At 36.4% G+C, this 21,220-nt stretch overlaps 1 protein-coding gene across 5 annotated transcripts in view; it reads right to left on the reverse strand.

The window, feature by feature from the left end:
• RANBP17 (RAN binding protein 17) overlaps positions 1-21,220 on the reverse strand; it is a 347,331-nt gene that overhangs the window by 21,222 nt on the left and 304,889 nt on the right. For all 5 annotated transcript variants that reach the window (XM_004428530.3, XM_087429435.1, XM_087429434.1 and 2 more), the window contains 3 exons: positions 19,743-19,957; positions 17,631-17,769; positions 6,846-7,012 (listed from right to left, as the gene is read on the reverse strand). In XM_004428530.3, the coding sequence (XP_004428587.2) occupies positions 6,846-7,012; positions 17,631-17,769; positions 19,743-19,957 (521 nt within the window). The remainder of the gene's footprint in view (positions 1-6,845; positions 7,013-17,630; positions 17,770-19,742; positions 19,958-21,220) is intronic.

Here is a 21,220-nt window from a genome sequence, read left to right on the forward strand (position 1 = left end):
ATATGGTATATAACAAAGGATCTGGATTATAATCGTTCTTCTAAAGATGGACAGACAAATAATTTTATAATATCACAGATAAAATGCCATTTAAATTTAAAAAATCAGTGTTTTTCTATTTTTAAAATTATAAACTTTAACTTTCTGAACTGATCTTTAGGGGTAGTGGTCAACAAATCATCATTCTTAAGAGTTTTGCTCCCTTTTGGACTTTTATTACTTGTTTGTTACCTAGATACTTTTGTCCAGCCTTAGTCCTCTTAGATATTCTGATTTGATCCTTACTAATTAGACCGCGTGTGCGCACGTGGGTGCGCGGAAGAGCACATACATGACCTAACTAAATTTTATTTTTGCCTCAAACAAATTTGGTTATTTTGAAAATAAAAAAAATGTTTGTGAGGAGTTAACTGAGTTTCATTGCTTGTTTACTGCATCCCTTCTGTATGCAAAGATACAACCCAAATGTGATAAATGCTCTAAGTTTCAGTAGAGACCTAAGTATAGAGTTATATGTAAAAGCAAAATAATGGCATCCTTTTTTAACAACTAATCAAAAAAGTGTGCTTCAAAAATTACCAACATCAGAGAGAAATAAAAATATCCCTAGCAGTGCTGCATGGAAGGGCTGTGAGAAATGTAAGGGATCATGCATTGGGAGATCTTAGTTTTCAAATTCTCCAAGATTATACAACACAGAAGTGGAAAACTGGTAACCAGACACACAGTGCTGGCCTGCAGAGTGTTTTTATTTTTTTGTTTGTTTTTAATTTCCAATCAACGGCCAACATTTAGAAATCTGGATTTCTGGCTTCTCTCTGTGGGGGAAATCTCAACATATCTGGCAACACTGGGTCTTACCATATTATAGGGCAACAATAAGCTGGAGCGGTGTGGAGGCTGCCCCCTTTAGACAGGAGTGTGTACTCAACTTAGGTTTCTTTCCAGTCTACTTCATTCAAGTTTTCTGCTTGGCTTTACAGGAATCTTAGTTTGTGATACCTTGTGGAATGGAAAGGAGAGGGAGAGGAACACTCAAAGGAACCCAGGTGTCAGTTTCAGACTTGCCAATGTGAGAGGCCCTTAAGAATGACCTTTGGCAGAGCTAATAGTACTCAGGAGTAGAAACTTCCTTTAGAAAAGACAAGCAGTTCACAACAAGAAAAAGGTGAAAAATGGCATTCTATTCTGATGAATCAGTGGTGAGAGTTAAGACGAAGCCTGGAGATGTGCTGGGTGTGGGGGATGGATGCAAGGCACTTGTTGCTTCCCCAACTTCATTTCACAGCCGCCATATTGATTCTATCCTAGAAAAATCAGGTTAGAGAAAACCTCAAGAGCTACCTCAAAGGCATTAAGGAAAAGTCACAAAGGAACATCATGAGACAGTTATACTATCAGACTCTGACCTTCTTGAGGATACATGTCTTACTAAATTTTATACCCTCAATGTCTGGCTATAGAATTAACGATTGGGTACGAGTGTAGAATAAAAGAGAGGAAGCTTTGTTAGCTCTGCCTCAGTGATGGTGGGGCCACAGGGCTTTTCTGTACCAGCTGGCAAAGCAACCTCCCTCACTCTTGCCCATTGCCTCTTTGGGTCACCGCCCATCTGTTTCATCCTGGTTGCAGCACAAGGTTGGGATATAGGATGACTGCTCTAAATCATTGTACCTTAAAGATGGCCCCAGTGGGACTTACTGGAAGCTCAACTTACTTTGTTGTAAGTGCTCAAAACATACATACTACTTCAGATTAACAGCCACCAACAAACTATTGCTTTGTGGTTAAGCATGTGAACTCAGAAGTTAAACAGACTTAGGCTAAAATTTTAGTTTTTCCACTTATTGACTATATGACCTTGGGAAAGTTACTTAATCTTTTTGTGCCTCAGTTTCTACATCTGTAAAATGGTGATCGTAATACTACAGCTTCACAGAAAAACTGTGATGATTAAATCTAATTAAATGCATATGTAAAGAGCTTAAGCTAGTGTCTGCATATAGTAAGCACTTATATTTTGCCAATATTTTTCTTTCCTAGAAATAAATACATAAATACATGCATAGATTGCTTTGAAGAAGACCAAGATTGCAGCAGCATGTACAAAAACCAATTCTGTCATGAAATGTGAGTTCCTATTTTCCACTTTCCGTGTCTAAGGACCTATCCCTGGCTTCTTTTAAACCCTTTAAATCCATGTTATCCTCTGACCCCGTTGTGAATGTTCTTTAGGAGTGTTTTTGATATCAATCTACTGCCATATTTTTGACAATGAAGTTGCAAATCAACCAGACAGAGAAAATGGGTCATGTGGAGGGCATACTTTCTATTTAGGGTTCACTGGAAATGTCTTTAATAACATCAGAAAATCTGGCTAATTATTTTTTTTAAGGGGATAAGAGACATGAATATATTTCATCTGCTTGTTTCCCACTGTGAGAGTCTTGCTAAGGTTCTATAGGCCAAAATCCTAACATCAGTTAAATATGTGACTGTACTTTCTCCTACTTAGTATTATGGAATGGAATCTTAAGTATGAAAGATGTCTTGTATAGTATGTCAAAATGTTGAGCAATATTGTTTCAATCTAAACACAGAAATGAAAAAAGAGCAGATGATTTCTCTTTTGCTGTAATTCACTTTGGGATGCATGTCATGAAGAGCACGATACAAAAGCAATTTTCATTGATTGACTGACTGATTGAGGAAAAGGGTGAATGTTCTTTCAGCTTACATCCCTACTGAAGTATGATTCTTATAGCTCCTGACAGCTCTTCACAATTTGTAGTTAAATGGCAGGTTAGCACAAAGAGAGAGAAAGTGAAAATCATAATTAGAAATTTTTTGGGATTTTAGTACAGCTGAATTGAGCCAAACAGCTAAGTAAGATAAATTCAAACCTAAATGTTCTAATTCCTCCATTCGATGTATTTATATTTTAGAGAATATAAATGCTAAAAATACCACGTTAATAAGTTAATTGCACAATCTAATTGGTAATACTTGAAATCATATAGTTCTTGTTCTACTCCTGTGGAAGGTGCTACTCTTTCTAGAGGAATTAGTTTTTTGAAATTCTGATTTAGAGAAGCATTTAGCATCAGTGTCCTTATAATCTGAAAAAGAATTGGTCACATCTCTGAAATGCCCTTCTAATTCTATAAAACACACTCCTTCATTTCCCTAATTTGGGGAAATCTTTCACTCTGTGATATAACTAAATGAATGCTCATTTGTGGGTTATAGATGCAAACACTTAACATGACCTGTGATACAACCGAAAAAATTTCACACAGAAATTTTATTTTCCAAATTACTGTAGCAGATCAGTGCCTAATCACTGTCACTATTGGCCTGTTCTTAAAATTTTAGTTTATCTTTCTAATGACCTAAAAACACATGGGGAATTTTTTTTCTTAACATATGTAAACCTGGGTTTTTCTCAATTGTTAAGTTAAAGCAATACTGGTTAGATAATAATTCTTACTTGAAATGGATTCATTTAATTATAATGGATCTTCAAATGGACTAAATTTAATGCTTGCAAAGTTAGACTTGTTTGCAAAATATGGAAGATGGCTTATTCGGAGAATGTTTTTAAAAAACATTGAAGCCACACAGCAGGTCATAATAAACACATTTCCAGGTGAGAAGCACTTAAAATGTCTTTCCCAGGCTGCTACATACAAATAGAAAGGTCAATATGGATGTTGGAAAACTCTTTATGTGGGTTCATACTTCGTTTGCTATGGAAGCTTGAGGAGATAACTTTTGCAATTTGGAATTGACGCTCTTCATGCAATTATGCTTCCAGCAATATAGGTCCAGGTTGGCGGGGGAAACAGTTCAAACTAGTAAATAATTGCAGTATCATTGCATCAGTTTAGTTTAAAGAGCTGACAAACCCTCTCTAAACTCCAAGCACAATTAGTCATTAGGGTCTAGTTTTTCAGCACTGTTAAGCAATTTGTAACCCATTCCTTTTAATAGGGTTAGGCATTACTTAACCGACACAGATGCGTTGAAAACTGAAACCTCAAGTTATGAAGCAGCAACCTTGTTCATTACCTTCTGTGATAGGCAAATCATCTCTAAAAACAGCATTTAATGGGCAACCAATGAATAATCAATGGCTCACTTTTCATCTGAGTGTGAAAATGAGAATAATCTAATACAAAGTCCCTCTGGTAAGAGGCCAAATCTTGGGTTCTCCTGCTCTTCAGAGCTGATTTATAAGGTCTTGGAAAGCTGATGTAAACAGATGATCAATGGGACTCATCCTTGCTCATAATAACCCCCAACTGGCCCACTCCCTCTTTTCCAAGTCCATCCCTTCAGGCTATTAAGCTCTGTCCAGCTAATTCTTCCCACTACTCCCGCCTGCTGCTTTTACTCCGGCCATCCGTTCAGTCCAGCCGACTCAGAAGTAATTTTATACGCAGCAGAGAGCGGGTGGAATTGATTTTTCACTCAGCACTCAGTTCCCATCTGAATAATTATCAATTTTACTGCCTCATAAAGGGAAGAGTCAAAATTTCAAATCAATTCAAAAGAGCTTTTGAGACGACAGAAACTGTGCATAAGAATAGAGGTCAAAGTTGTCAGTGACCTAAGGAGATGATGTCAGATACTACTATACCCAATAGTCGACATCAGAAGCACTCAAGATGATATAACCTAGTGCTAATGCAAATCATATTTATGCTGACTACCAGATACCAGTCATTAATATTTAAAATGCTATCTGAAAGCCTACATTCCAAATAAATAGAAAGTATTCCACTGTTAATAAAGACATATCACTACTTAGTCATATGCTATAAAGTAAAGATTACCAAGTATTAACACACAGAAATAACTTAAACCAACAAACACATGGTAATTCTGAGTAAAGACAAACTTGATTGTCTCCTGTACAACCATATTACTTACTGTGCACAGTCTGATGGTATTTGTCTAGGACTACAGCCTACTGATTTTTGCTAGAATTTTCTACCAACTTAAAAGTTTCTGCCAAAGTTTATGGGACAATATTGCAATCACGACTGAGTGCTGGCAGAAGGGATTTGGTAGTGGACTTGTTGCTTGCCTTGGTGGGGCTGGGGGCTGGGTCTGATTCCTGGCCAATCCATGGGTATTTATTTTCTGCACTGGCTACATGCTCTACATCTGTGGTTTTCAACCTTCTCCTCACAAAACACTGGAGGGCTATGACATACTCCTAATAGCACCAGTGGCTACTGCAGTTGGGTGGGTGGGGGAGGGGGGAAGAGAGGTACACCCAAATCTTGATAAATGTTTAATTTGAAAAGACATTCTAGATGAATCTGAAATCTTATCCCCACCAACCAGTCCTTTGAGAATCAATGGTGGAAGTGGTAAGGACTTGGGATTTTGGGCCAAACAGACCTTGGTTCACATTCCACTTACCAATTGATTTCTCTGAGCCTCAATTTATTCATCTATAAAATGGGGATGATGATATCCACATTTCAGAGTTATTGTGGGGGTCTAAATGAGAAAACTTCTCTGAAAGTTCTCTCTTCCTGTGAGTCACTCTGTGTCATCACTATATTAATCAAATTATCATATAATTGGTTAGTTACTTGTCTCTCTGATCTAACTGACAGGAAACTTTTTAAGGAGTGGTATTATGTCTTATGAGTCTTAATGGCTCTTGCACCTTATACATAGAAAGTCCTTAATATATGTGAGTTACCTTCTTCTTCTCTTTACTATATCACCAACACATTGTAACAATTCCAGAGTCATACCAAATAGTTACAGGCCTGCAGCCCTTTGCCTAGTTACACAAAATCTTAATTACACTCTAGCCTGCCAGGAAAATAACTGGTTAACTGAAACATCACTACAAATAAAGTTTATATCATTTCATTTAAATATTACCAAAAAATGACAGCCAGGAAGAAAACCTCTTCCACGGCTGTCTCATTTTATTTTCATCATTTCTTTACTCAGTGACATATCCTGCTGATTTCGGGCAACTTATGTGCTGGCTAATGACCGTGTTAAGGTGTTTACGTTTGCAAACCACAGACTATTTATGGAGACAATTTGGCAAAATAAAACAACTGGAAGCAGTATAAAGATATCATTTCCAAATTTAGTGGAATTGGAAAATATCATAGTGATAGTATCTCCATAGAAAAATGGTATCATTCTCTTCAAACTATTTCTGGCATGTATATTTATTTTTATGCATGTTCTTACTGTGATTTGCAGAAGTGAGTTTTTTTAAAACCATATTAAACTTGGACCTAACTCATATTAGCCAGTCAGAAAAAACTTTCGAAAATAAAGAAATTGTGGCTTTATTATTTATTACTTAAATGCTTGTGGAAATATGACCTATCTGAACCTGATTTTTCATCTTAAAATGGGAAAAATACCAACTATGATATGATGAATGGAAAGTTCCTAGCAAGTTGCCTGGCACAGACTAGGAGCCCAGCAAATGGAAGTTTCCCAACATACCAGAGTACTCACGAGGCAAACTTCAGATGACACTATTAGAGGCTCCAGGAAAGAAATCAGAGGCTGACCGTTTCTAGTTCCAGCATCACCTTTTCCTTCTCTCAGGCCTCTGGAAGAGCTAGCCTCTTTGTGAATTCTAGCTTCACCGAGGTGAGATGAACGACTTAGAGATTTCTTGATGGTGGATAATCCAGAGGCCAGTGTACTATCCTACCTTCAGGGAAAATGCTCCTAGAGAATAACCGGTAAAGAGTATTGACAAAACCTGTTGCTCTAAGAGATATTCAGGGACCAGGCTGGCTTTTGGGAACACTGTTTCCTAAACTAGGTGACCAACTACCAGTTACCTGCTGCAGGACATCTGGATTTTGCTGCATAAAATGTAACAATCTCTGACCGGCCTGGGTAGCCTCTCTGCATCGAAGTGGCTTCTTGCCCTCTTTTGCTATGTGCTTGAAGAGGTAGGTGACGATGTAGTCTAAACTGGTACAGCAGCTGGAGGAGACAACTGTATCTGTACAAATAATAAATGAGAATTTGTTTGCATTACTAAAGTGTTTGTTTCATCTGATTAATTACAATGCCTCCACTAAAAAAAAATCACTTTCTGATTTCAAAGCACTTTTATCAAACTGTAAATTCCTCGAGGGCAGGGATTTAGCCTTGCTTATGTCTTTAAACCCAGTGTCTACTACAGGACCTGACATAGAGACATGTTAGTAAGTAAATGATTCCTGGATTGAATTGGACAGAATTTTCCATTTGTGACCTTAATGACCCTCTGTTCAATTCAAGTGACTTTATCAGATATCTACTTGGTGCAAGGTGCTCTGCTTCGGGGGAAACCCCGACTCTGGAGTCAAAGAGCTCGTGATTTAGTACATAAGTCAGTATAGCACAATGCTGTTTAAAAATGAGGGACACAATGCTGTGAGGATTTTGAGGGAGATATCACATTTGGATGGGGATCAAGGAGAGTTTGGTGAAGGCAGTAGCACCTGAGATAGGCTTGGAAAAGTTATTCCAATTAGACATAATGAAGGGCATTTTTCAGGTAGAGAGATTAGCACAACATACATAGTGTGGTGGAAAGGTATGGATTTTGGAGCCAGACAACTCTGGTTTCAAATCCCACCTTTTCCAATTACTTGCTGTGTTGTTACTTTGAAAAAGAATCATTTGTAAAATACCTGCAGAGTTATATGAGAAGAAAATAACTAGAAATTCTCATAATAAAAATAGCTGATATTTATTAAGAGCTTACTGTGTTAGTTACATGGATTACTATTTTTAATTCTCACAATAGCACTGTAACAGTTACATACTATTATCTCCATTTACAGGTGAGGACACTGAGGGATTAAGTGACTTGTCCAATGCCACACAGCTAGATGACAGTGGAACTACAGTATGAAAATAAACAAGGAGTTGGACTCTAGATCTGTACTCTTAACCACTAAAGTTAAGTAGGTATTAAGCAAAATTAGGTATAAAGAAAAAATATATGTAAACATTAAGCACCTTTTTAAAACACAAAGGGCACTCAAAAGACAGTAGTTACTACCAGTTTGCCCTCATGGTGAAAAGAAGAGGATGTATTCAGGGAGCAGGACTTTTGGTTTGAGTGAAAGAAGGTGTAGGGGACTCAGAAGAGAGAAGCCTGACAAAGTAGGCTGGGGTTTTCCTGGAGGGTATCCAATAGTGGGCTGATACATTTACATTTAATTTGAAAGGCAACACAGGTATTATTGAAGGGTTTTTTTTTTGCAAGTAAGTGACATGATAGAGCAACCATTTATTGACTATCTCCTTTGTACCTTAAAATAATCATTTCCTGTACTTCTAACAACCACTTTGTATATAGTAGATGTTGTTATTTGTACTTTGCAAATTAGAAAAATGAAACTCGGAGATAACTAGCTTATCCAAAGTTCATGGTTTTGATTCATAGCGTGACACTGCCTGGATATTTTGCCTAATGGTAACATATAGCTACAATCCTGGGTAATTTATGATTAGTAAAAGAGACAATAAGAGAAACAATTAAAAACACAATGGGCACTCAAAAAATGGCAAATATGGTAGACTCAGAAGAGGAGAAGTAGATTGGGAGACTAGGGCTGGGAAGCAGCAGATTATAAACTCCCTAAGGCAATAGTTAGTTTCTTATTCATCTCTGAGGTTCTGAGACACATGTGTGCCTGTCATAGATCAGAGGTGAAATATTAGCTGAATTAATTAAAGAATGGGTAGGCAAAGCTAATCAGAAAAAGTTTTTTAAAAGTCTTGTGTTATGTTTAGTAATAATTCCTAGAATTGATATAACACTGAAGTTTAAAAACTCTTTTACATACATTGTTTTAGAGAGAAATGACATAGTAAATAGAAAGAGGCAGGTTTTGGGGCAAGTTTTGAAATACAGACAGACATATGCATTTAACACAGAGGATAATGGTAGCTGATGCTGGTCAGGAGGGGCTGAACGAAGGTCTAAAGGATGGGCATGGACAAGAGTTTTGGAAAACTGTGGAGCTATAGGCTTTCAAGAAAGGAACTCTTTTTTTGTTCTCCTAAAACTATGGCATTTGATTGATTGATTGGTTAATTAATTAACTGTTTATCTCTCCCCACTAACTGGGTTACTTTGCAGAAAAGGGAGCTTTGGTTTTATAATGCCAAGAGGTAGTAGAATGTAGTAGAAAACATCTAGGCCTAAGAGTCGGCCACAGACTTGTTGCATCTGGTTTTCTCTTTTCCTTCAAATTTCTACCTTTAAAGTCTCAACCATGAAAGTAAGTGGATTAAGTAACAACATCTACAAAAGGAAGCAAGCAGGAAATAGATAGGGTTCTCCTCACCAGTGAAGAATAATATGCTATCAATCATACAGAAATTATAAAGACTTCACATAGATTTGGTGACCACATGCCATGCAGGTTGCATTAAAAGGTTCAAATCTCCTGAGTCAGCTATGAAAAAGCCAGGTAAACACTTCAGACATGAAGGTTGGAGCATATATCCTTGCAATAAAAGCAAGAAGAAGGGCTTCCATTATAGCTGATTTATGGTTGGGGGCTTTGAAAAGGATATATGTTATTTCGGGGTAGATTGAAAAGTGTGGAATCATAAGGATCAAGGGCCATTTGATCAAAAATAGAATGAATAGTGCTGAGACTATGTATTATTATTGGTTTTCTTTATTTGCAGCTCAAGCTATTGTGTGAGATTCAAATAATGAAACTCCCCTGACATAAAAGGATGGGTTAGAAGTCATGAATTTTCATATTTTGTCCTAGTTCTTGGTTGTTTAGAATCTTTTAAAAAGGATTCATCCATGATTTAGACAATTTTGGATATAATTTTTAAGCCTAATAGGCACTTTCAGTGTCCTCTGGCACTGAAAACAACCAAATACTCCTTTTCTCCTGCAACGGGTCTCCACAGGAGGCACGTGCATCATTAATAGCCCTCCTGTTCACTAAGACCCATCACGGAAAGCTGCTCTGAAAAGGTGACTGTGTAGGAAAGGGTTGCTTAACTGAGAGTCAGAAGAATGATCATGGGGCTGAGCTGAAATCTGGCTTCAATTCAAAATTTCTCACCATAGCAGAAGGGAGGATGAAGGTCTTGGAAAAATATGGTGTGAAAGGCAATTTCAGAAACAAAAGGCCTATTTGGGTGGTACAGTGGTTTTGGAAACAGGTGGGTCTAGGTTTGAATCTATATTGTCGAGATGTTTGACTTGACAGATCTTCAATTTGCACCTCTGTAAAATGTGCTTAATACCACCTACTTTGCAAGGTGTTGTGAGAAATCAATGAGATAAAGTGTGTGAAGATTGTAACATAGTGTCTGACACATAACAGGTTTTCCCTTTTTCATTTCCCATTTGTTTTCCTGGCTATTTCAATCCCTCAAACACCAAGGCTGTCATTATATTTAGCTAATCCATAAGCTTTATTCTCTCTTTAGAAAGTTTTTGGTGGGAGAAACTAACGTACAAGGTCTCTAAGTTTCTAAACATTTCCTGAATGTTTTACTACTATATTACATTCATAGCATTTATTCCATGTAATTCAAGGATGTGTTCAAAATGACAACATACTCTCTTTATTAATAATGAACATTTTATTAATAATGAACTTGATGGGGAAAGATCTGGTGGTTTCCAGTTGGTTCAACTTTTCGCTTGCTCTCACCTTTTATTGTTTCACCTTTTGAGCCATCCTTTACTTCTTGGCTAATCTGCCAAGGCTAATCTTCAGAGACCTTCCCTGATCACTTCTTCTAAAAAAGCCACACTTAACTAATTCTCTATTCATTATGCTAGTTTAAGTCTTTGTTTAGCTTAGCACTTATCATGATTTGACATTTTCTCACGCGTGTGTGTTTATTTCTCCCCACTAGAATATAAGCTTCACATGAGCAGCGACCTTATCTGTCTTGTTCCCTTCAGTACCACCAAGGTCTAGAATGGTACCTGGTACACAGTATGTGCACAATTGATACTTATTGAATGAATGAGTTGAGAGTCATTATTAAGAGTCATTATTAAGACTCACTTTTTGTGAGTCCTGCACTTGGTCTCTGTATGTAACTATGGGGGTGGGGGGTGTTGGATGAGTGATTAAAAAGACAGAAAATGTAATTAATTTTCTCATTCACCTTTCTCTTTCCCCACATTATAGCTAGCCCGAAACTAAAAATGCTGATGAATGATGATTAACTAAAAAATTTTAAAGTCATGTTAAGTATATTAGGCAAGTCACTACTCTATTGCTGATTCAACTTTTTTTATACCCCCCTCTCATTTTTTCCACTGAGGCTACAGTAGAACTGAAACCTGCTTGTAACCCAAACAATAGTTATAAATGCCTCTTTGCAAATTTATCATTGTTGGAAAAGGAGAAACCCAAGTGCTTACTTTCAACATTCTAAATAGTCTTCTTTCTTGAAGACACAGGGCACAATTCACCGGCCAAACTGTGACCATTAATCAGGTAGATCTAGCAGGTGGCAAGGTAAAATAAAGGAGTAGGTTTTAGAGTTAGAAAGACTCCTAAATCAGCACATATTGGTTGTATGACCTTAGGCAAGTTGTTTCACCTCTCTGAGCCATAGCGTACTCATCTGTATAATGAAAATAATATCATCTAATTAATTTATTCAATAAATATTTATTAAGCACTTACTATATGCTAGGTTGGGAATAAAGGGGTGATCAAGACACTGCTCCTGTCCTTCAGAAGCTTACAATCAAGTAGGAAATAAGGAAAAACAGTGCTATTAGAGTATCTAACCCAGTTTTGGTATACAGAGTGGTTTTGAGAATGAAATGAGTGAAGTACACATATGAAAACAGCTATGACAGCATCAGACACAGAGTATGTATCCACGGTCACACACTTAGTAAGTGGTAGCACTGGGACTTAAATCCACGTTCAGTATTCCCTCCATAATGCCACTTTGTCAAGACTCTCTTGAGAGTCTTGTTAAAATGCAGATTCCAGGCCTAAGACCACACTTTGAGAACAATATAGCCACTTGTAACTAATTCAGAATCTTCAAGTATTACTATGATATGAGATAAAAGAATGTCAAGCCAAACTGTAATAATAAAAGACAAGACTTCAGTTTCTGTCCATGAAGGATTAACTGCTATGAGAATTTTCCCTTCTGCCATAAACAACTAGAAAACAGGACAAAATATATGAAACAACGTTTTTCAATTATTGCACAACAAGCAGTACAGGACTACTAAATCAGAGAGGAGGGAAACAAATGAGGTATTACCCACACAATTGCTCAAGCTTACTGCCCAAAGCAGTTTCCAGGCTACAGCCCAAGAAGGGGGGAACCCAAACAAAGCTAAGTGTGGTCTCACTGAGTTGAACAGAAACAGTTGGAATTTGGTAAGGCTGAGGCAGCTAGAACTTGTGGGACAGAGTATTGAAGAGTATTGAAGAACGGAGAGAGTTCTAGAGATCTGCAAAGGAGTCCTCTCCAGTCTTTGAACAATATAACAGAGATATATAACACACGTGAAATTGAAATTCCAGGAGGAATGGAGACAGAGGGAGAGAGGTAGACTCTAATTATTTGAAGGCAAACTGTGATGATATTATTTGATGGTGTAGATTTAAACCCTAGAGTACCACTAAAAATAAAGAAGTATGGCTAATAAACTCATAGAGTATATAAAATGGACTTAAAAAAAACATTTGATTAATCCAAACCAAAATAAGGCAGGAAAAAGGAAAAAAGGAACAAAACTCACATAGGATAAAGAGAAAACAAATAGCAATATTGTAAATTTAAACTCAAATATACTGGTAGTTACATTAAATGTAAATGGTCAAAACACTAATTAGAAAGCAGAGATAGTCAGACTTGATATAAAAATATGACCCAACTATATGTTGTGTGTTAGGCAAGTATGTCCATGTCCTAATCTCGAGAACCTGTGAATGTTATAGGTTATATGGCAAAGAAAAATTAAGGTTGCAGATGGAATAAGGCTGCTAATCAGTTGAACTAAAAATAAGGAGATTATCCTGGATTATCTGGGTAGGCCCAATGTAATCCGGAGGGTCCTTAAAAGTGAAAGAGAGAGGCATAAGAGGTCAGACTCAGAGGGAGATGTATTTATGGAAGAATGGTCAGAGATGCAATGTTGCTGGCTTTGAAGACAGAGGATGGAGGCCATGAACCAAGAAGTGTAGATGGTCTCTGGAAGTTGGAAATGGCAAAGAAATGGATTTGCTCTTAGAAAAAAAACACAGCTCTGCTGACACCTTGATTTTAGCCCAGTGAGACCCATGTCAGATTTGTGACCTAAAGAACTATAAGATAATAAATTCACATTGTTTTAAGCCACCAAGTTTGTAAAAATCTGTTACAACAGCAATATAAAATATCTGCTGTCTATAAGAAACCAACTGTAAATATAAAGACAAAGAAAGATTAAAAATGAAATAATGGGAAAAGAGGCTACACTAATCAAAAGAAGGCTGGAGAGGCTAGTAATAGGAGACAAAGTAGACCTCAGAGGAAAGAATATTACCAGAGATAAAGATGGTCATTTCATAATGATAAAGGGGCAAATTCATCAAGGGGATATAACAATCCTAAATGTTTATACACCTAGGAACACAGCTTCAAAATACTTTATACAAAAACTTATAGAATGGAAAGGAGAAATGGACAAATCTATAATTATAGTTAGAGACTTTAGCATTTCTCTCTTGGTAATTCATAGAACAAGTAGAAAACAAACAAACAAAAAGCCAGTGAGACTACAGAAAATCTGAATATGATCAATCACTTAGACCTGACACTTACAGAACACGCTTCCCAACAACAACTGAATATACATTTATTGAAGTGCCCATGGAACATTCACCACATTTTGGGCCATAAAAAAGATTCAATAAATATAAAAGTTATAACAATCATTGAGTATATTCTATGATCACAACAGAATTAAACCAGAATCAATAACAGAAAGATATCAGGAACATCTCTGAATATATGGAAATCAAACAATATGCTTCTAAGTAACAACCCATTGGTAAAAGAAGAAATCAGCAGGGCAATTAGAAAATATTTTTGAACTGAATAGAAAAAAACCAAAATATATAAAAATTTTGTGAGGTATAGCTACAGCAGTGCTTAGATTAAAGCATTAAATGTGTGTAGTGACAAAGAAAAAAAGGTCTAAAATCAGTGATCTAAGCTTCTACCTGAAAAAACTAGAAAAGGAAAAGCAAAGTAAACTGAAGGAGGAAGATAATAAAGATCATACACAAATCAATGAAATAAAAGATGGAAAAATAATAGAGAGAAATCAATGAAAATTGAAAGCTAGTTCTTTGCAATGAAATTGATAAACCTAGAGCCAGAATGATCAAGAAGAAAAAGAGAGAAGACACAAATTGCCAATGTCAGGGATGAAAGAGGGGACATCACTATTTATCCTACAGAAATAAAGTTGTATAACAAGGGGATATTATGAACAATTTTATGTCAGTAATATCAAATGAGCTTTAGATGAAATGGATAAATTCCTTTAAAGACAGAAACTAGCAAATGCTACTCAAGAGGTAATAGATAACTGGAATAATCCTATATCCATTAAGGAAATTTAATTTGTAGTTAAAAACCTTCTAACAAAGAAAAATCTAGTAATGGTTTCACTAGAGGATTCTATCAAACATTTAATGAAGTAGTAATAATTCTACACAAACTTTTTTAAAAAAACAGGAGAAGAAGGAACACTTCCCAACTCATTTTATGAGGGCTCTAGACTGACACTAAAACAAGGCAAAGATATAAGAAGAGAAAACTATAAAAGAAGAATTGTAGAAGAACACATCAATATCTGTCATAAACACAGATGTAAAAATCTGTATCAAAATTTTAGAAAGTTGAATCTAGTAATACATAAGAAGGATAATACACTGTAACCAAGTGTGGAATGCAAGGTTGATTTAACATTCAATATCCATCAATGTGATGATTATCATTATATAATGTATTAACAGACCAAAAAAAGAAGAACCATATGATCACCTCAGTAGATGAAGAAAAAGAATTGGATAAAATTCAACACCCATTCATGATAACACTTTCAGAAAACTGGAATAGAAGGGAATTTCCTCAATAAGATAAAGAGCATCTATGAAAAACCTAGAGCTAACATTATACTGAATGGTGAAAGAACGCTTTCTCTGTAACAATGGAGACAAGGAAAGGATGTTTGCTACCATCACTTGTACTCAACATTGTACTGTAGGTTCTAGCCAGTGAGATAAGGCAAGAAAAAAAAGTCATACAGAGTGGAAAGGAAGAGGTAAAACTGTCTTTATGTGCAGACACATCTGTGTAGAAAATCTTAAGAAATCTACAAAATGCTACCAGAATTAATAAGTGAGTTTAGCAAGGCTGCAGGATAAAAGGTCAACATACAAAAGATCAATTGCAATTCTACATGGTAGCAAAGAACAACAGGAAATTGAAATTCAGTGCATTTAAATAGCATAAAAAACATAAAATACTTAGTTATAAATAAAACAAAATATGTACAAGACTCATACATTCAAAATTACAAAAATGCTGTTGAGAAAAGCTAAGGAAGATCTAAATAAATGGACAGATATGCCATTTTCAGGAATTGAGCACTCAAGCACTCAATATTGCTATTATGTCAATTCTCCAATTGGGCTAAAGATGCAATGCAATCCCAACCAAAATTCCCCTAGTCATTTTTTTTTCCTAACAAGAGAAACTGACAAATTGACTCTAAAATTTATATAAAAAGACAAAGGAGGGGCCAGCCCGGTGGCGCAAGTGGTTAAGTGCGCGCTCTCCGCTGCGGCCGCCCGGGGTTCGCCGGTTTGGACCCCGGGCGTGCACCGATGCACTGCTTGTCAAGCCATGCTGTGGCGGCGTCCCATATAAACTGGAGGAAGATGGGCACGGATGTTAGCCCAGGGCCAGTCTTCCTCAGCAAAAAGAGAGGAGCAATGGCAGATGTTAGCACAGGGCTGATCTCCTGACAAAAAAAAAAAAAAAAAAGACAAAGGACCCAGAATAGCCAAGACAATCTTAAAGGAGAAAAACAAAATTAGATGGCTATACTATCTGATTTTAAGACTTACTATAAAATTAGGACAGCATAGAATTGGCGCAAAGTAATCCAATAGATAAAGGATATTCTTCAACAAAAGGTGCCAGAAAAAAGAATCTCAGCTTTTAGTTCATAATACTATATACAAAAATTAAATTGAAATGGATTATAGACCTAAACAAAAGAGCCAAAACTATAAAACCTCTAGAAGAAAACATAGAAAAAACCTTTATGGCCTTGGGTTCAGCACAGATTTCTTAGGATAGGACCCAAAAGACATGAACCATTAGAGAAAAAAATAATAAACTAGACATCCTCAAAATTAAAAACTCTTGCTCTTCAGAAGATACTGTTAAGAAAATGAAAGACAAGCCAAGGCTGAAAAAGTATTGACAAAAACATATAAAATATTTACAAAATATATAAAGGATTTGTATCCAGAATATATAACAAACTCTTACAAGATAAATAACCCAGTTAAAAAAAATGGGTAAAAGATCTGAACAAACACTTTGCCAAGAAGACACATAATGGCAAATAAGCATGAAAAGATGCTCAAAACATTATTCATTAGTGAAATGCAAATTAAAACCACAAGGAGATTCCACTTCACACCCACTAGGATGGCTAAGATTAAAAAGACTGATAATAGCAAGTGTTAAGGAGGATGTAGGGCACCTGGAGCCCTCATACATAGCTAGGGAGAGCAAAACGGTGCAGTTACTTTGGGAAACACTTTGGAGGTTTCTATAATGTTAGCATACAATCCAGAAATCCCAATCCTAGGTATTTACCCAAGAGAAATAATATTTGTCTATAGAAAGACTTGTACATGAATGTTCATAGTAGCATTATTCAAAATAACCAAATAATGCAAACAACCCAAATGTCCATCAGCTGGTGAATATATAAACAAATTGTGGTAATCCATACAATGGAATAAATCTCAGTAATGGAAAGGAATAAACTAACTGATTCACAAAACAACACGGATGAATCTCAAAGGCATTATACTAAATGAAAGAAGCCAGACACAAAGGATTACATATTATATGATTCCATTTATATGAAATTCTGGAAAAAGCAAACTATAGTGAGAGAAAGTAGATAGTGGTTCCTGGGGGCTGGGACTAGGGGGAAGGGATTGACTAGAAGGGGGCATGAGGGAGCTTTTTGTGGTGATGAGAATGTTCTATACTTTGGTGGTGGTGGTTCATGACTGTGTATATACATTTGTCAGGACTCATTGAACTGTTCACTTAAAATCAATAAATTTTATTGTGTGTAAATTATACCTTAATAAAGCTGATTAAAAAATAAACAGTGTATCAAAATATGAAAAAAGGGCATTTTCTCACTTGCACATAATGTTATAAAATAATCTTCAGTTTGGGTACACAATCTTTCCCTCCTTGTAGGATGCTCATCTCAATAAGCACATACATATATTAAGAGACCATAATCAAATTTTCCCTCTTGAAACAACGTTCTCCATGATACCTACCAAGAGTAGTGAGACCCTCTGAGATAGATGTGAGAACATATAGGAGTACAGGAGGCTCTAAGTTGGTGATGAAACTCATGTGGTCCTGGGTGAGACATTCCAGCAGTGGATAATACGACTGGCTCAGTTTCCGATATTGCTACAACACAGAGATACTAAATGTCAAGCCACAGGGAAGCAAAAGACATGTTACAGTCCAGTGGACCTTGTCATTCATAATATTAGAAATTATAAACTTAAACATAAATATATAAAATAAATATATGGAACAAATGACATAATGATTCTCAATTCAGTATTTAAAGGGGTTCTATCTAATAGGAATCTCTTGATCTCTAGAAATCCTAATTTGAAGCTATAGCATAGTATGTGATTTCAATTTTACCTTACATGGCTAACATTTAAATGCGAGTAAAATCTCTATAGTATGGAATTTAGAAGACTGAATCATTTTTATGGACAGGAATATTGTAACATTGAACAATGCTTAACAGTGGCTATGCAACCTTATTTTAACACAAAAAAATCTGCTGTCATAATAGGATTTGGCATCACAGCCTGCTGTATATACACAATGCCAACCCATCTAAGGCATAATTTAGTAAATGGCTTAATATTTACCATACACTACAGGCAAAAGATAAGTACTTAAGAAAGATAACCTGGAAAACCTCAGTTGAAACTCAAACCAATATTGAAGAAGCACAACACTCATAAGAGAAATAAACCAGAGCAGTATTTATTAAAGTGAGATTAAGATCATCTCCATTAGAATCACTGGGTTGATAAAAATGCAGTTTCCTGACCCCCACTCCAGACTCACTAAATAAAAAGTTCTGGAATGAGGTCCTGAAATGTGCATTTTTAACATGTATGCTAAGGGAGCCTATGCACCCTCAATTTTGAGAATTACTGAGTTAGAGGTTTGCTTGTCTATTAGAAGAAAGATTAGAGAAATTCCTGGAACATCAGTTTTTTGGTGGACCTCAACTATAGTGAAGACTCCCCTCAACAAGGTGGCTGTAACACATGGTTGATCTGACTTGAGTTTCTACTTTGTAATTTCTGTTACACAGGCAGCCTTCAGTGAGCATTCCATTCTACTACAAGTTTGGCTTGAGATGTGGTTCTATTAAGGCTAGTTTAGAAAGGTGGAAGAGGGTGCTCCTAGTCCATTAGAATGTCAAGGAGCATTTCTCACACAGGCTGACTAATGAAGACCCCCTAGATCTTACTTGTAACCTTGGGTTGGGAGCAGGTGGGAAAGCCTGAACTAAGCCTGAGCATGAATTTGGCTATGTTACTGAAGTAATTACTGCAACCACATTGGGCATATATTAGCTTTTGTGTAATCAGGCAGAGATGTTTAAAAAAAGTCTGATGATGACACAGCTCAGTGGAGGAGCCTGGAAATTTGAATTTCCAACAAGCACCCCAGGTGACTCTGATGGGCGTCAAAGTTTGAAAATCATTGACATAAATCATAGAAACTAGATGGTAGAGTAGAAAAGGGACCTAGAGATCACTTTGTTTAATTTACTCATTTTAAAGGTGAGGAAATTGAAGCCTGGAGAAATAGAGAAGGTGATTTATTCAAGGTAAATGACTAGTGAGTGGCAGAGTTGAGACTACACACCAGGTTGCTCAACTTTCAGTTCAGCACTCTGTCCACCACACCAGAATTTTAATGGAAAGAAAGGCCAAACAGTAGGGGAAGCAGACAGAGTAAAATTAAAGGAAAGAGCAGATCCTGCAGCCAATCCTGCATTTTCTGCTCCAGGAAACACAGACCTTTTTTGAATTATGAGTACAGTTGTAAGCAATTTAGTTGAAATTGCTAATTACGTTTTCTCTAGATGCAGGACCTGGAGCACTCTGGATGACCAATTCGTCAGGAGGTGGTAGCTGTGGTTTTTGAAACTGCACATTTAATTATATAAATACAGCCACTATAGTTGTTCAAATTCTGTAAGTTAAATCAAGATGCTGTCCTAAAACATAAAATGTTCTGGTGCTATTCTAAGTCCCTGGGCTTCATTACAACAATTCCAAGCCTGTGGTGGTGTTACTTCACATTTCACACAAAGACTCCCCTGATGCATGATTGCTTACTAGCAAGTCACTGTGGGACACCGACAGCAGCATTTTGACAAAGGCCTGGAGTACATTGTCAAAATGGTTGTCCCCATACAACTTGAAGACGCCAAAGCTGACATAATTTCCACACAAGGCAGATTTGAGAGCTGAATAGCAGATGGAGATGCCCTTGAGTTTCATTGGATAAATCTGATCTTTTGAGAGGTTCCCAAGGGACAGGATCTGATTACCTGTTTTAGGGTAAAAGCAGAAAGAGAAAGTGATATAAGTAGATGCAATTCAAAGCAGCTCTGTAGCAGGCATATTATTTAACATTTTCACTTTACTGCTAATGTTTACTTCATTGTTCCAAGAATTACACCATCCATGTAATGAAAAATATAAATATACAAGGCAGTTTACCTGCGAAGTACAAATGGTCCAAGGAAAACCAATCAAGAGTATTAGAAAGTTTTATATTTTTATCTGGATGGTGATTACATGAATATATACACAGATATGTAAAAATTCATTGAGTTGTACTCTTAAGATTAGTTCACTTTATGTACTTTAATATGTGTTATCTCTTCTTCAATAAGAAGTTAAAAAAAAAGTAGGAGTAAATAAACAACAAAGTCAAGAGTAAAAGATAACCTAGACTAAGATATAAGTTGCTCTAAATTCTGGGGTGAATTTTCAACCTTCTTACATGAACTTGATCTTGAGTTACTTCACTTTTAGGAGCCTCACAAGTTTGTTATATGAATTAAATGAAATAAGACACATAAGAAGTTCTTGGCACAGTGCACAATAAATGTTACTTCCTTTTCTCCTTAGATCCTTTTTCAGAAGATCTCAATTTACCTTAGAGATGACTGTTTAAAAACTGTGTTTAAATTCTATGTTGACCATCAAAAGACAAAGAAATGTTTATATGATCACCTCAAAGTTTTTTGTAGTAGTTAGCATTTACAACCAACAATTTCTGTTTCTGAAATGTGCGCTAGTAAGGCATCTTACCAGGCAATACCCAGGAATGCTTTTTAAAAAATTATAAAGTTGTACATGTTTCTTAGCTCTGCTTTTTCCTGTCAAGTGAGTATGGCTTCTAAAATTGAAACTAAATTAAATTTATAAAATTTAGAGGTATGCTAAATTTGTGGTTTTGTACTGTGTCAATTTGGCTAAACAAGAATTAAGTTTCCCAGAATCCATTTCCCTGTATGGCTGTGAGCTACAACTGGGCAAAAGAGAAACTTGTGTGAGATTTGGAAGGTGAAAGTGAAGTACTAGCCATGACTTTCTGAAGGTCCTTCTGATTAGAAATAGCAAGAAAAAGATGGAGAAATGCTGCTAGGTTTCAGTTTGTCCTTGTTCTTTCCTGCTCTGTGTCTAGAATTACCAGCCCTGCTGACCAATGACCCCAAGCCCACCATCAAGTGCTTGGCAGCAAACTTACAGAGTGGCAGCTATGCAGAGGCAACAGTCTTCCACTGACTTCTATACCACTGCAC

Source organism: Ceratotherium simum, chromosome 4 (genome assembly GCF_057802395.1).
Source record: "Ceratotherium simum simum isolate JZ-2026a chromosome 4, ASM5780239v1, whole genome shotgun sequence".
NCBI classification, from domain to species: Eukaryota; Metazoa; Chordata; class Mammalia; order Perissodactyla; family Rhinocerotidae; genus Ceratotherium; species Ceratotherium simum.